Below are 14,028 nucleotides of genomic sequence, written 5' to 3'. Positions count from 1 at the left end.
TGAAATCGGCAATCGGGCAGCGATCCGTCCGTAAAATGTGAGTGCTATTAATAAGAGTGTGTGTGTATATATATATATATATATATATATATATATATATATATATATATATATATATATATATATATATATATATATATTAGGGCTGTGCGTTAAACGCGATATTAACGGCGTTAACGCAAACCCATGTTAACGCCGTCAATATTTTTGTCGCGCGATTAACGCGGGGGGGCTGGGGTGGACGTGCAGAGTGTGCAGCGGCGCGGCGCGGCTTACCTTCTCGCTGGATTCACAGGCAAGTTACTCACCTTGTCCCTGGATCCAGCGATGCCACCCCGCTGTGTGATCGGCGATGCCACCCCGCTGTGTGATCGGCGGGTCCTCCTCGCTCGGCGGGTCCTCCTCGCTCGATTCACAGTGTCTGTGTGCCGCCGATCTCCGTTCCCTGCGACGTTACGACGCACGGGAGTGGAGAACGGCGCCAAATTCAAAAAAGTAAACAAACACAATACACACAGTATACTGTAATCTTATAGATTACAGTACTGTATGTAAAAAAATACACACCCCCCTTGTCCCTAGTGGTCTGCCCAGTGTCCTACATGTACTTTTATAAAATAAAACTATTCTTTCTGCCTGAAAACTGTAGATTGTCCAAAAGTGTCCCTTTATGTCAAAAATGGTTTTAGATCAGCTAGAAAACAGCGATAATAAATTATAATCACTTGCAGAATTGTGCGATATTTGTGGGGAAATTCGTCATAAATTAGATAGATTAATCGTGAGTTAACCATGACATTAATGCGATTAATCGCGATTAAAAATTTTAATCGTTTGACAGCACTAAAATATATATATATATATATATATATATATATATATATATATATATATATATATATATATATATATATATATATATATATATATATATATATATATATATATATATAACATTTTACACAGTTGGAACTCCGCTTTAACATAAAGTAAGCATCTGACAGAATGGTCACAATAATATCTCTTACTAAATTACATAAGCATGAACCTAGTATTTAAAGGTTGACTTACTCCACTGCATCACTTTTAGATTTTTCATCAGCTTCTATTTCACCCATGTTATCCAGGAGTCTACTGAGGAAGGAATCCCGACTCTGCTCTCCCTGCAGAGCATAGTGCACTGCCAGTGCCTGCAGGACTGCCCCATTGTAACCCAAAGAGGAGGCATGTGTCAGTTTTCCACTGGTTTTAGTATACTGTTAAAAAAAAAAAAAAAGACACGACTCACTACTTTTTATTGTAGAACAAAAGACATAAAATTCTGTCCATTTTTAAAAAGGGTGTTAGCTATGGCAAACTGCTTTTCTCTAAAGACAAGTTTAATTTAAAGCATTTTTAATCCCATGAAAAAAGAAATATATACACATATATAAATATAAATATATACATATACACACACATACACATACACATACACACACACACACACACCAGTCCTTAGATGTGACGGCTTTTTTACCTTTGTTTTCAATTCAATTAGGGGATTCCGATGACACTTTCTGTGCTAGGGTGACAGCACTCATTCACTGTACTGCATCTACAGAGAAGCAGCGTGGTCACCCTAAGACAGGAATACAAAAATGTAATAGGCACGATGTGTTTTGAAGTCTGCAAAGCTCGCTGTAAACAATGTAACTGATAGCACAGCAAACAGAGAAATGTAACAGTTTTGATATTTCTGGTAAGATCAACAGGTACATTTTCACACTTATTAAACAGATAAAACAAAATGCTTTTACATTTTAGATTTACAAAACAAAAGAGTTATTTTCCATACCAACTGCTTTTAAGCCCTGCATTTCACTGATGCCCTCGTACTTTGACAAAATACTGTGTGTGAAAATCCTGTAGGTTATGAGTACCCATATAAAGTACCTCAACATTTCAACATGTAGATGCCTCTCTGTACATGGTGTAGTAGAAACACTATATTCTAATTGCAAAGTATGAGTCGAATGGGTACAGAGCCATGTTCAGTATAGCAAGTCGTCACACTTGGGGTTGTTTAATAAAAGTTGTAGTTATCGGTTCACAGGTCGTGGCAATGCATTTCAAGGGAAGTGAACCCCCCTTCCTCAGGGCTGCGATAGTGAATGTAGTTGGAATTGGCCTGGAATTGGTCATGCACTCCTTTTGTGCAATTTTTGCTCCTATGGCAGCACATTGAAACAAATGGGCCGTTCGAGATACTACACAAAAATCACACGCACGTTCACATCTGCATAGATGTGAACAAGGCCCAAGTTATGACAAAGTTATTCTCCAATCACTGGGCTCATAGCAGAAATGTAACTTTGTTACAGTTCCTTAAACCGTATACAGGTGGAAGAGCTTAAGGCCCCTTTCACACTTGTAGGACTTCAAAGTCGCCACGATTTTGGATCAGTACAACTTTAAATTTGAAACAACTTTGGCATTAACCAAAGAAAACATACATGGTGTGAGGCAATTCCTTTTCCTGCCACCGCAGCAATTGCCACCACAGTTGTCATTGCTGCTGCAGTGCATGAGGAAGAAGAGGAGGAGAAGCGGAGAAGACGTTGATATTGGGTACATCCCATCATTGCCAATCGTGAAGATAGGGGTACATTTTGGGTCCTCTATAATGATCATTGTGCACATAATGATTTTTTTTTAACTATACACGGATGTCAATTAACAGGTGAGAACATCTGTGTCCATGTGCACTAGTTGTTCACACGTTGAATGTTGTTAATGGCCACTTCTTCTTATTCTAATTCTCAGTTTTAATGAGTTACTTGGCTTGGTGTCTAGCCGTCTAGACTCTAGAGCGACTTAATACTAGGTTCAGAATAAGTATTCCACCTGTGGAAAGGCTAATTATTACATTGAGGTAGGTTTTATCTCCACACCTGCCTCTCTCTGTCATAGTTGGAGGGGTTAGGGTTTGGAAGGGGTTAGGGTTAGCCTAGGGTTTATGGGGGTTAGTGTTAGGGTTGTCCTAAGGACCTAGGACCGAGTACAAGTACCGATACTTTTTTCATGTACTCGCCAATACCGAATACCGATACTTTTTTTTTTTAATGTCATGTGACAGTTTTCAAACCACAATACAGACTAATGATATGAAGAATGCTCCTTACATTGGTGGTCAGAGGGAAGAATGTTCCTTACATTGGTGGTCAGTGAGAAGAATCTCCCTTACATTGGTGGTCAGTGGGAAGAATGCTCCTTACATTGGTGGTCAGTGGGAAGAATGTCCCCTTCATTGGTGATCAGTGGGAAGAATGTCCCCTTCATTGGTGATCAGTGGGAAGAATGATCGAATGATTTCCTTATTATCAAGGACATCTCTTTTTTATACCTGTTTGGAGCACATTGTTCCTGAGGGAATAACCAGGAAGTAAATGTGTGGTGGAAAAATGTGCTTGAGAGGGGCTACTATGCTGAAAGGATTAGGCGAGACAAGGGTCAAAAAGCTGCTTGTGCTTACAGCTTCTGCTTACAAATTTGTACTGAAATCTTGTCTATATTATTCAGGTACGATTTGCATGCTACTTGAGGGTTCAACATTGAGGTCTATGGACATCAACTCGCATGGAAGTTGGACCAAAGTAGTGCAGGGACTACTTTGAAGTCGGCACTACTTAAAGTCGTGCCAGTATGAATGGTGTTCATTAAAAATCATGGAGAATGACTTGTCATACGATTTTGCAGTACAAAATTGTGAGACAAGTCGTGTAAGTGTGAAAGGGGACTAAGTGGTGGTTAAATGTTACTTCCCTTTTTTGTATGCAAACTTACAGATAAGAGTACAATACCTGCCGCAGATATCAGAGGGGAGGAAACCGATTTTAGGCTGGCCATTGATGGATCCAAATTCAGCTGGTTCAGAGAGCGGCCGAATAAAGATTTACGTGCGGCCGCTCCGGCTCGACAGAAGTTGACCCAAGGATCAAATTCTGTTGAATGGACTTTGGAAAAATTCTCTCAATTAGTGGCTACAGCCATTGATAGCTGTATTCTGAGAGCAGAGAGTCCCCGCTATCTGAATACAAAGGGGTTGATTTACTAAAACTGAAGAGTGCAAAATCTGGTGCAGCTCTGCATAGAAACCAATCAGTTTCCTAAACCCCCATAATCAGTTTTGAAGCAGTCAAAAAACATATGAACGGCATTATGGTTAATGAGAAATTAACAGACATATTATCAGACACTTGTGAAAAACTCTGTCGGGTTTGGCAACCTTGGATTGCCCACGCTCAGCCCCCTCGAATAGACAACACTTTTCTGTCGTTTTAGTGATCCTCTATCATGGATCCCTTGGGACTCTTCTTTCCTTTCCCCCTTTTCTCTGTGCTCTTCTTTTTCTCCCTCTACTTTTCCGCTCCTCCTGCTCTTATATTTCATTTTTTTTATGCTTATCTGCCCTGGTTTGGTTGCAATTTATTTTTATTATTTTTTCTCGCCTCTGTTTATAAAACAAGCTCTCAGCTTAGATGGTTCCTGTCTTTGTGCACCCAGCTGTACAGTTGGACATTTCTGCAATGTTAATTCCCATGTTATGGCATTAACCTAGAATTGTTGCGAGTACTTTTATTTTTTTTTTCCTTTTTAAAAAGTTCTAAATATTGTGAGGTGTTGAATCTGAATTATGTATGTTATTCCAGTTTGTACACAAACATCCTATATTGCAGGGATATGCAATTAGCGGACCTCCAGCTGTTGCAGAACTACAAGTCCCATGAGGCATAGCAAGACAGACAGCCACAAGCATGACACCCAGAGGCAGAGGCATGATGGAACTTGTAGTTTTGCAACAGCTGGAGGTCTGCTAATTGCATATCCCTGCTATATTGTAACCATCTAATTGTTGGCTCCGTTTGACTGAACATTAATAAAACCTTTTATAAAAGAAAGAAAATCAGTTTCCATTTTTTTTTTTTTTTTTTTTTCGGTCAAAGCGTAAATTAAACAAGCTGAAGTTAGAAGACGATTGGCTACCATGCACAGCTGCACTAGATTTTGCACTCTTCAGTTTTAGTAAATCAACCCCAAAGTCTCGGCAGAGAGTAAACTGCTATCTACCTACATTGTCTGGATGGAGGAATCCGTTTTTTTTGTATTTTTTCGTTACCGAGGCCAAATAATTCAATTTTAGTCTCATCTGACCATAACACCTTTTGCCATGTGGCCTCAGAATCTGCAAGGTGCGTTTAATTATTTGGCCTCAACACTAAATGATATGTCTGGCGGTGATCCAATACAGCTCACCATCCAAATAACACCATTCCTTCAGTAAAGCATGGGAGGTGGTAATATCCTGTTATGGGTGTTTCTCTGCAGGAGGGAGTGGAGCACTTGTCAGGATAGAAGAAAAATGGATGGGGCAAAATACCATCAAGTTCTTGAGGAAAATCTGCTGCCCTCTGCCAGAAAGTTGTCAATGGGAAGAAGGTCTTCCTTCCAACATGAAAATGACCCAAAGCACACAGCAAAAATGACACAGAGTGCTTGAAGGAGAAAAAGGTCAATGTCATTGAATGTCAGAGCCCAGACAAACCCAATTGAAAATCTGTGGAATGACTTGAAGACTGCAGTCCACATGCTCACCATCAAATTTAACTGAACTTGAGCAATTTGCAAAGAAGAGTGTGAAAATATTGCAAAGTCTGAGCCCACGTTGACATCGGGGCGATTTGACATGGCTATTGCCGGCAATAACAACGTCCACATTGGTGCGACTCTGAATTTGTGGTGCCACACCAATTCCCAAAAGTAGTTCCTGCACTACCTTTGGCGACTTCGGGGGCGATTTCAATAAACTTCTGTGCATGAACCCTCACAGCTGTCTCTGAAAATCGCTCCCAAAGTCGGACTGACATGCGGGTTTGAAATCACGCAAGTTCAGCTGAACTCACACGATTTCTAAACCGCAGTCAGTGCGAACCTAGGCTAAAATGTGCAAAGTTAGTAGAGACATCTCAATAGACTAAAGGCTGTAATAAAGCAAATTGTGGTCCAAAGAAATACTGACAAAAGGGGGGGGATCCTTTTTCCAACTCAGCAATTCTGTTTTTGTATTATTATTTTATTTTTTCTGACATGTTGATGTCATATCTTGAACTTAGATGTTATATGTTGCACTAGCAAAAACAGTTGGAAAAAAGAAAAACGGTGTCGGTCTTCATTTCAGGCTGTAAAAGCAAACAAAATGATTATTTAAAAAAAAAGGGGGGGGGGGGCGATACTTTTCTATACCAACGGTACATGCTAAAAACTTTTAATAAAATTACCCGATTAAAAAAAAAATCCCCACACAATAGAAATCTAACAGTGCTGTGTCCCCATAAAGAGTGTTTACTTGTACAAAACACCTTGGTTAATATAAAATGAGTCTGCTTTTTGTGTCAAATCTGGAATCCTGCATAGTTCCTGATAGTTCCGGGTTTAGGGTAGGATCTAGTGAAAACCCCAGAGCAATAAGTCAACTGGGTATGGGCTGTAGAGGAGACACACATAATACTAGTACCAAATGCCTATAATAATCCTTATTGGAGTTATGAGGGATAAGGGGAATAAGAATGTATCATTCACTTATGAGAGTAAAGAGGTATTTTCCATAAAAAAAAAAAAAAAAACACAAAACCTCCTGCGCTCTGGTGTTTCGCCAAACCGGGTACAGCAGTGTAGTCTAACGGCAAAAATCAGAAGTCTTGCAGCCATCCACAGAACAAAGGGTGTTCATATGGCTAAATGAAAACAGAAAAGAAAGGAGGGCGCACCGACCTTGTGCATTACCACTTAAAGGGGTGGTTCACCCTAAAAACTACTTTTTCTTATTACACTGGCCCCCCATATTACAATACGATTAAGCCTATTATCTTTTTTTTGATGCTGTACATACCTTCGTACAGCTATTCACCCGTGGAATCCGGGTTGCGAGTCCCGCGGGAGTGGGCGTTCCTAACATGTCTGTGATTGACGTTTTGACCAAAAACGAGCTCCCCCCCGTCGCGTAAGCCGCGTCACGGTTGGCGAAAGGAGCTGAACGGCGATGCGCATGCGCAGTATAGCGCCGACTCGCCGTTCGGCTCCTTTTGCCAACCGTGACGCGACTTACGCGACGGGGGGGGGGGAGCTTGTTTTTGGTCAAAACGTCAATCACAGACATGTTAGGAACGCCCACTCCCGCGGGACTCGCAACCCGCATGCCACGGGTGAATAGCTGTACGAAGGTATGTACAGCATCAAAAAAAAAGATAATAGGCTTAATCGTATTGTAATGTGGGGGGCCAGTGTAATAAGAAAAAGTAGTTTTTAGGGTGAACCACCCCTTTAAAATTTATTAAAACAGAATAAAAATAACAATCTTAAGTAAGCGCTTTTCAGACAACTGGACTGGACCTCGCGGCACCAGCCAGTGGAACTTCAGACATCTGAACGGCTGACGCGTTTCTGAGGCGTACCCCCTTCTTCAAAGCCTGGATAGTCCATGATACCTTTTTCCATTCAAAGCCATATGTGATGTAAACAAAAACTGGAAGTGCTGCGTGTCCTGATGTATATTACCAAAGGTACTCGCTCCTCCAATTACAGATTGAAAAACATGACTGGCTTAGATCAGCAATTTAATATGTAATTGCAGACTTCAGATTCAAAGGATGGCTATAACCAGACAATAAACCTATAAAGAGGCTCACATCAGCACCCAGAAACAGGGCCGGACTAGGAATAAAAACCAGCCCTGGAAAAAATGTCATACCAGCCCCATAGCATAATTATAACAGCCCAACATCATAACCTCATCATTTTCTTGTTCATGAAAGGGAAACCCATGCATTTTAAAGCACATTTGAAGAGTGTAATATTATATATACACATACACACAAATTCCAGTTAAAAGGGGTCAATCAAGGGGGACCCCAGGAACTCTGGGAACGTGGGGGGGGCGCAACAACAACTCTGGTGACCAGAGACCACCTTCCGCAGAAAGAATCCACTAAGGTAAGGGGGTGGGGGTTACTGATATAAAGGTTTCCCCTTATATCAGTGCCTGCTTACATCAGTGACCCCCCTTAGACTGGCCTGGCGGCACTGTCACTGACCTCCTCTCAGGTACACCGTGCAGGGCTCAGTCAGTCGGCTCCAGCTTGGTGGGTCTGGTTTTATCCTATATTGTCCTCTCCACAGTCCACATAGGTCTGACTTTTCCCATGACCCCCACTCTTGACTCCTCTCCAAACTCCCTCAGAGACTGCAGACATGATATGACAAGAGATGGTCAGACTGCAGACATGATAAAAGAGATCAATGCAGTCTCACCAGTGCCCATCAAATGCAGCCTCACTGTGCCCATCAATGCAGACTCACCATAGCCTGCCCTGGATCACACACAGCAGACATCTCCCTCCTGTAAAAGCATGGCAATATGATCACTCTGGATCTCTCTCTCTCTCACACAAATCGTGCAGCTCTAGTATTTAGCAGTTTATATTTACTAAAACTATTGCATTTTCATGTCCTGTGTGAGACCAGATATAGTAAAAGCGGGGCTTGATGCGATTTGATGCGAGATTATAATTTAAACAGCTAAAGTAGAAATCACATATCTTTTATCTAGCTCAAAGCATACTTCTATGTTACAGGTAGTAAATACAAAGAAAAAATACAGCGCTATCTAATAATGTGTGAGTGGAGCAGCTAACACAGCAAGAAAGATCAATTTGCTAAAAAAATATTGTGGAAAAAGTGTAGCGCTAGAAATGATTTGAATTCCTAGTGATGAATTCATAAATAAATTGAATAAACAATGTTCATATATAACACCACGTGTGACAATGGATAGTGTTAACATTAGTAGTAGTCCATAAACCTCCAATAAATGGATACTAATGACAAGAAACTGGACGGAACCAGATGAAGTACTATTGTTAGGAAACATGTCGGGAAGGACTGCTGTCGTTATTGCTACCCTGATTTTATGAGCTCGTTTTACCACTGCAATATGTGAGTCTCTCTCTTTTAATAAATTCCTTGTTTTTTATACGGAATTATGCTATGTGCGCTCCAATTTCTTCTTTTACATTGGGATATCTGATGTGTCGTCTTTGGGATTTGCTGTACACCATCGCCTGGAGTGAACCCCTGGATTTCCCTGCCTGAAGTCCTTTTCAATGATTTATGGTTTTGAGACATCTGTGATATATCCTCTACAGCGGGGATATGCAATTAGCGGACCTCCAGCTGTTGCAGAACTACATTTCCCATGAGGCATAGCAAGACTCTGACAGCCACAAGTATGACACCCAGAGTCAGAGGCATGATGGGACATGTTCCAACGGTGATTGCTAGACAGAAGATCCACCACCACTTATGATAGGGGGCTTACCGGATAGATTGGACCCAGAACCATGAATTTTACATAATCAGTAAAAGCTCAATAAATAATATTTTTTCCATATAATAAAAAAAAAAAAAAAAAACCAACCTCTATAATGTCAGCAATATTGGGAAATGCCAAAGGAATGGCCACGGCTCTCATTGCTGCTCCATTTCCATAGGAACCCTTCCCATTAAACTGCTCCTTGGCTGGTGTAAAGACATTGCTGTATTCCCCACTGTAAAGCTTCTCAAACACATGGATCACCCCTGCGCCATATCCACGGTCTGGATCATTGAAGTACTCCTTGGTAAATCTGTAGGATATCAAAAAAAAAAAAAAAGGGAACATTTAAGTATTTGTGAAAAGGGGGGGGGAACTAATGCGCAAAACCAAACTATCCAAGGGCAACTAAGCTCAATTAAATAATAAATATAATGGAAAAAAAAATGTACTTTATAAAAGCAGCAGCCACTACTAAAACAGTGATCACGCACCAATTAGCATATGTAAAACAGGGAGTGTAATGGCGCTTGCCAAAGGGAAACTAAAATATAGTAGGATATAATTAACACACAGCAACGTATAACAACGTATGAATATTGATCGGTAAATTCAATCAATATGTGTTCCACTCCTAATTTCCTTGAAAACCCTTCATAACATCCATAATTCAGGTGTGAGGGGTAGGAATAGTGGATATAATGGATGAAATGGAATTACAATGATAATATGAAAATCATTGATTATAATGGATGTGCAAATATAGTGTAAGCAAAACTTCCAGTGATAACGCCAAAATAAGTGTTCAAGTGTTGACGTGAATATAAAAAATCCCAAAAATGAAATTACTTTGTGTCAAAAATACAAAATATTATAGCAAATGAACCAATGTGCACAAAGATTAAAAGTGCAAAGTGAATAAATACTGTTTAAAAAAATATAGTTTCATAAAGAATATATATATAAAAAAATATATAGTTCAAGTTAATGGGGTGTTCAGAGTGAATTCCAATGCTTCATACAAAATGTTCCAAACGTGCAAGAAATGAAAAAAATGAAAAAAATATTAAAAAAAGGTAAAGTGCAAGATTTCAAGATTTCCCAGCGGTGAAAATGTTGTTCAAAACAATGCTCCAATCCACCACACAATCCTCCAGTGTAGCTGTGCAGATACAAGATAGAGAATGCTAGCCTCTCACCTCAATTGCGATCATATAAGCCTGTTAAATAGAGGATGAAACCCAGCAGCACACGCTCTGCATCCAGGAAGGCTCAGGTAGCTCCAATCCTCCACCTCCAAGTTCCTCCAGACCACTCTCAAGAAAAGCAAAAGGCAGGCTCCATAGTGCAGTAAATCAATTGTAGTTTAATAATCAAAATAATATCACTCACAATTAAAACGGCTGTGAACAGCATGCAGATGATCCACAGCGATGTTACAGATGGTCAGCAGATCTCCGCTCTCGGCCGCGAGCGGAGATGACGTCACTTTGCACTTTTAATCTTTGTGCACATTGGTTCATTTGCTATAATATTTTGTATTTTTGACACAAAGTAATTTCATTTTTGGGATTTTTTATATTCACGTCAACACTTGAGCACTTATTTTGGCGTTATCACTGGAAGTTTTGCTTACACTATATTTGCACATCCTTTATAATCAATGATTTTCATATTATCATTGTAATTCCATTTCATCCATTATATCCACTATTCCTACCCCTCACACCTGAGTTATGGATGTTATGAAGGGTTTTCAAGGAAATTAGGAGTGGAACACATATTGATTGAATTTACTGATCAATATTCATACGTTGTTATACGTTGCTGTGTGTTAATTATATCCTACTATATTTTAGTTTCCCTTTGGCAAGCGCCATTACACTCCCTGTTTTACATAAACATTTAAGTATTATATACCAGGGCTTGACAAATTTGCTTGGAATCTAGGAGCCAGCTAAAAAAGTTAGGAGCCAGGTTTTTTTTTTATTTTTTTTTTTAACGACAAAGCTTTATTTTCAATATAAAAAAAAAAAAAAAAAAAAAAAGACTGCGGGCAGGACATCAGATCCCCCAGCTGTGTTCTGGGAAACACACAGCTCCCAGAACACAGCGGGGACCAGTGAGCACGACAATTAAAGGGCACAGTGGCAACAATTGGCACAGTGGCTACGTTTGATGGCATGGCACAGTGGTGACAATTGATGGGCACAGTGGCTGCAAAGTGAACAATATCATTATGCCTGTGCCCTAACTCAGTGTTGCTAGTGTGAACCATAAGTGCAAAAATCCTATAAATTATGTTTTTAAAATTATTGTCTTTTTGGCTTCTCTTTACCTTTAACCTTGCTGTTCGCGCTTTGTGACATCATGCGCAGCCTCCGGCCAGCTACTTTCCTGTGACTCCCCGTGGCAATGACTTGGTGGCACCGCCCCCTCAGAGAAATTCCCCAATACCTGGGGTGAGAGAGGCGGCAGGAGGCGGAGCGCCCGCAGCCTGTGCTCTGCGCTTGTATTAACCCCCGACCCAGCACAGCAGATGGCGGCTCTATGACATTTATCCATCCTGCCCAGCCGGCAGCTCGCCTCACTCCAGCCGCCTTGATGCATAGGCCGCAAAGCCGCGGCCTCAATCAGCGTCACAGCGCGATCGCGGGGATGCGCGATCGCGGGTGGGGGATGTGTCGCGACGCTCACAGGATACCCCAGCTCTGCTGCCATGGGCGCCAGGTCGATAATTCTAGGCGCAACGGCGACCTGGTGCCCGGAATTTGTCGAATACTGTGTGTGTGTGTGTATAATTATATATATATATATATATACACACATACATACATTTATATATATATATATATATATATATATATATATATATATATATCACACACACTCACACTCACTCTGACAGTAAAAATCTTATAATGATTATGCAGAAAAGCAAAAACTTCCATCTATGTTACCAACTCAGGTTAAATTTCTCAGATTTAAGAATAAATTCAAAAAATAAAAAACAAATCATATATTTTCAAAGTACACAGAGTGTCTGTAAAAAGATTTTTCTTGCACAAGAAATCCTTGCTGACTGTTTGGACCACAAAGTCCAGTACATGCCAAATGAAAATTTCAATTTAGATTCAAGTGACCTAGCCAACCTCACCATCCTGCTATGGAAAACACATGGCATATCACATAGCACCTTACATTCCCAGAGATCTGACCCTCCTTAAAGAGGAAGTAAACCCTCGGCAAAAAAAAAAAACACACCCTGCAAGACAAAGGCATAATGAACTAGTATGCATAGCATACTAGCTCATTATGTATTACTTAACTCAGATTGAAGCCCCCGTAGTGGTCCACGTCATGTCATCCGGGTATCGCTGCTCCGGCCCTGTGATTGGCCGGGGCCGCGATGACCAGAGCTGCCGGTAATGGCACGCAGACTGTAGCAAAGGCACATAGGTGTCATTGCTTCAGTTTTTCCCAGTGCGCATGACGTGAGGACATCGGCACCTGCAGAGGACAGGGGGATACCCCCTAAACCATGCAGGTCTAGGAGATATCCTGGGTAGCTACAGGTAAGCCTTAAAAGCAGTTGTATACCCGCAAACTTTTTTTTTTTTACACCTGAAAGGCAAAAGGTATAATGAGCTAGTATGCACCGCATACTAGCTCCTTATGAAATACTTACCTTGGAACGAGGTGTGGAGAACTTACCTGGTCCACGCTGAACGAGATGTCATCTTGCCTCGGTGTGTCTTCCGGGTATCGCCGCTCCAGCGCTGTGATTGGCTGGAGCAGTGATGTTGTCACTCCCGCGCATGTGCGCGGGAGACTTCATTCCAGCAAGATCCGGCGGCTGCCGGGCCTTTAGTCGAGGATCCCCGCTGCGCATGCGCCGCTGCAATCAGCAGCGCATTGCGAGGGGAATATCTCCTAAACCGTACAGGTTTAGGAGATATTCGTTATACCTACAGGTAAGCCTTATTATAGACTTACCTGTAGGTAAAAGTGGTAGTAAAGACTTTACTACCACTTTAATATAGGCTTACCTGTAGCATAAGGTTCTAAAAATGGGTTCACAACCACTTTAACCCCAGAAATCAAAACGGCATTGGGCTACTTCAGGGCTATGTGGCTATAGGCAAAGTCTAAAGCACCCAGTAGGAAGGGGGAAATCTGGTTACGTTTTACACATTGACAGTAATAAAACAATAATTGTTACTATACCTGTCAGCTACATCCTCTGCATCAAATTCCTTGTTTTCCAGCAATGACTGTACCATTGATCTGGTCATTGCTGTGTCATCTGTGTATGTTAGAACTTCCAATATGAACACATAGAAGGAAAAAAAAATAGTTATTTTACTGTAGATACTGCAGGAGTTGCAAAAGGTTCAGTTGAAAGGCCAAAATATAATGACATGTTTTTGCAGGTAAAAATAAATGTGCATTTATAAAAAAAAATCTAAATTCTCAGGAGCCTGAAGAGAATTGCACCCTTGATCAGCAGATCACAGGTGCAATGTCAGGCTCCTGTAGACACTGCCTACAGTTTCTGCCCGTACCTCTGTACAAGCTTTATGTTTGAAAGCTGTAGGTAGTGTTAATGTACTACAAGGAGC

At 40.9% G+C, this 14,028-nt stretch overlaps 1 protein-coding gene across 1 annotated transcript in view; it reads right to left on the bottom strand.

Moving 5' to 3' along the window:
- The window catches only part of ADPRS (ADP-ribosylserine hydrolase), a 34,496-nt gene that overhangs the window by 9,287 nt on the left and 11,181 nt on the right, over window positions 1-14,028 (bottom strand). The window contains exons 2-4 of the mRNA XM_040337323.1: window positions 13,634-13,727; window positions 9,512-9,719; window positions 1,072-1,256 (exon numbers count right to left, since the gene is read on the bottom strand). Coding sequence (XP_040193257.1) covers window positions 1,072-1,256; window positions 9,512-9,719; window positions 13,634-13,727 — 487 coding nt within the window. The remainder of the gene's footprint in view (window positions 1-1,071; window positions 1,257-9,511; window positions 9,720-13,633; window positions 13,728-14,028) is intronic.

The sequence above is a fragment of the Rana temporaria genome, chromosome 2, assembly GCF_905171775.1.
Source record: "Rana temporaria chromosome 2, aRanTem1.1, whole genome shotgun sequence".
NCBI lineage: Eukaryota > Metazoa > Chordata > Amphibia > Anura > Ranidae > Rana > Rana temporaria.
This window is presented reverse-complemented; position numbering and strand designations above follow the sequence as displayed.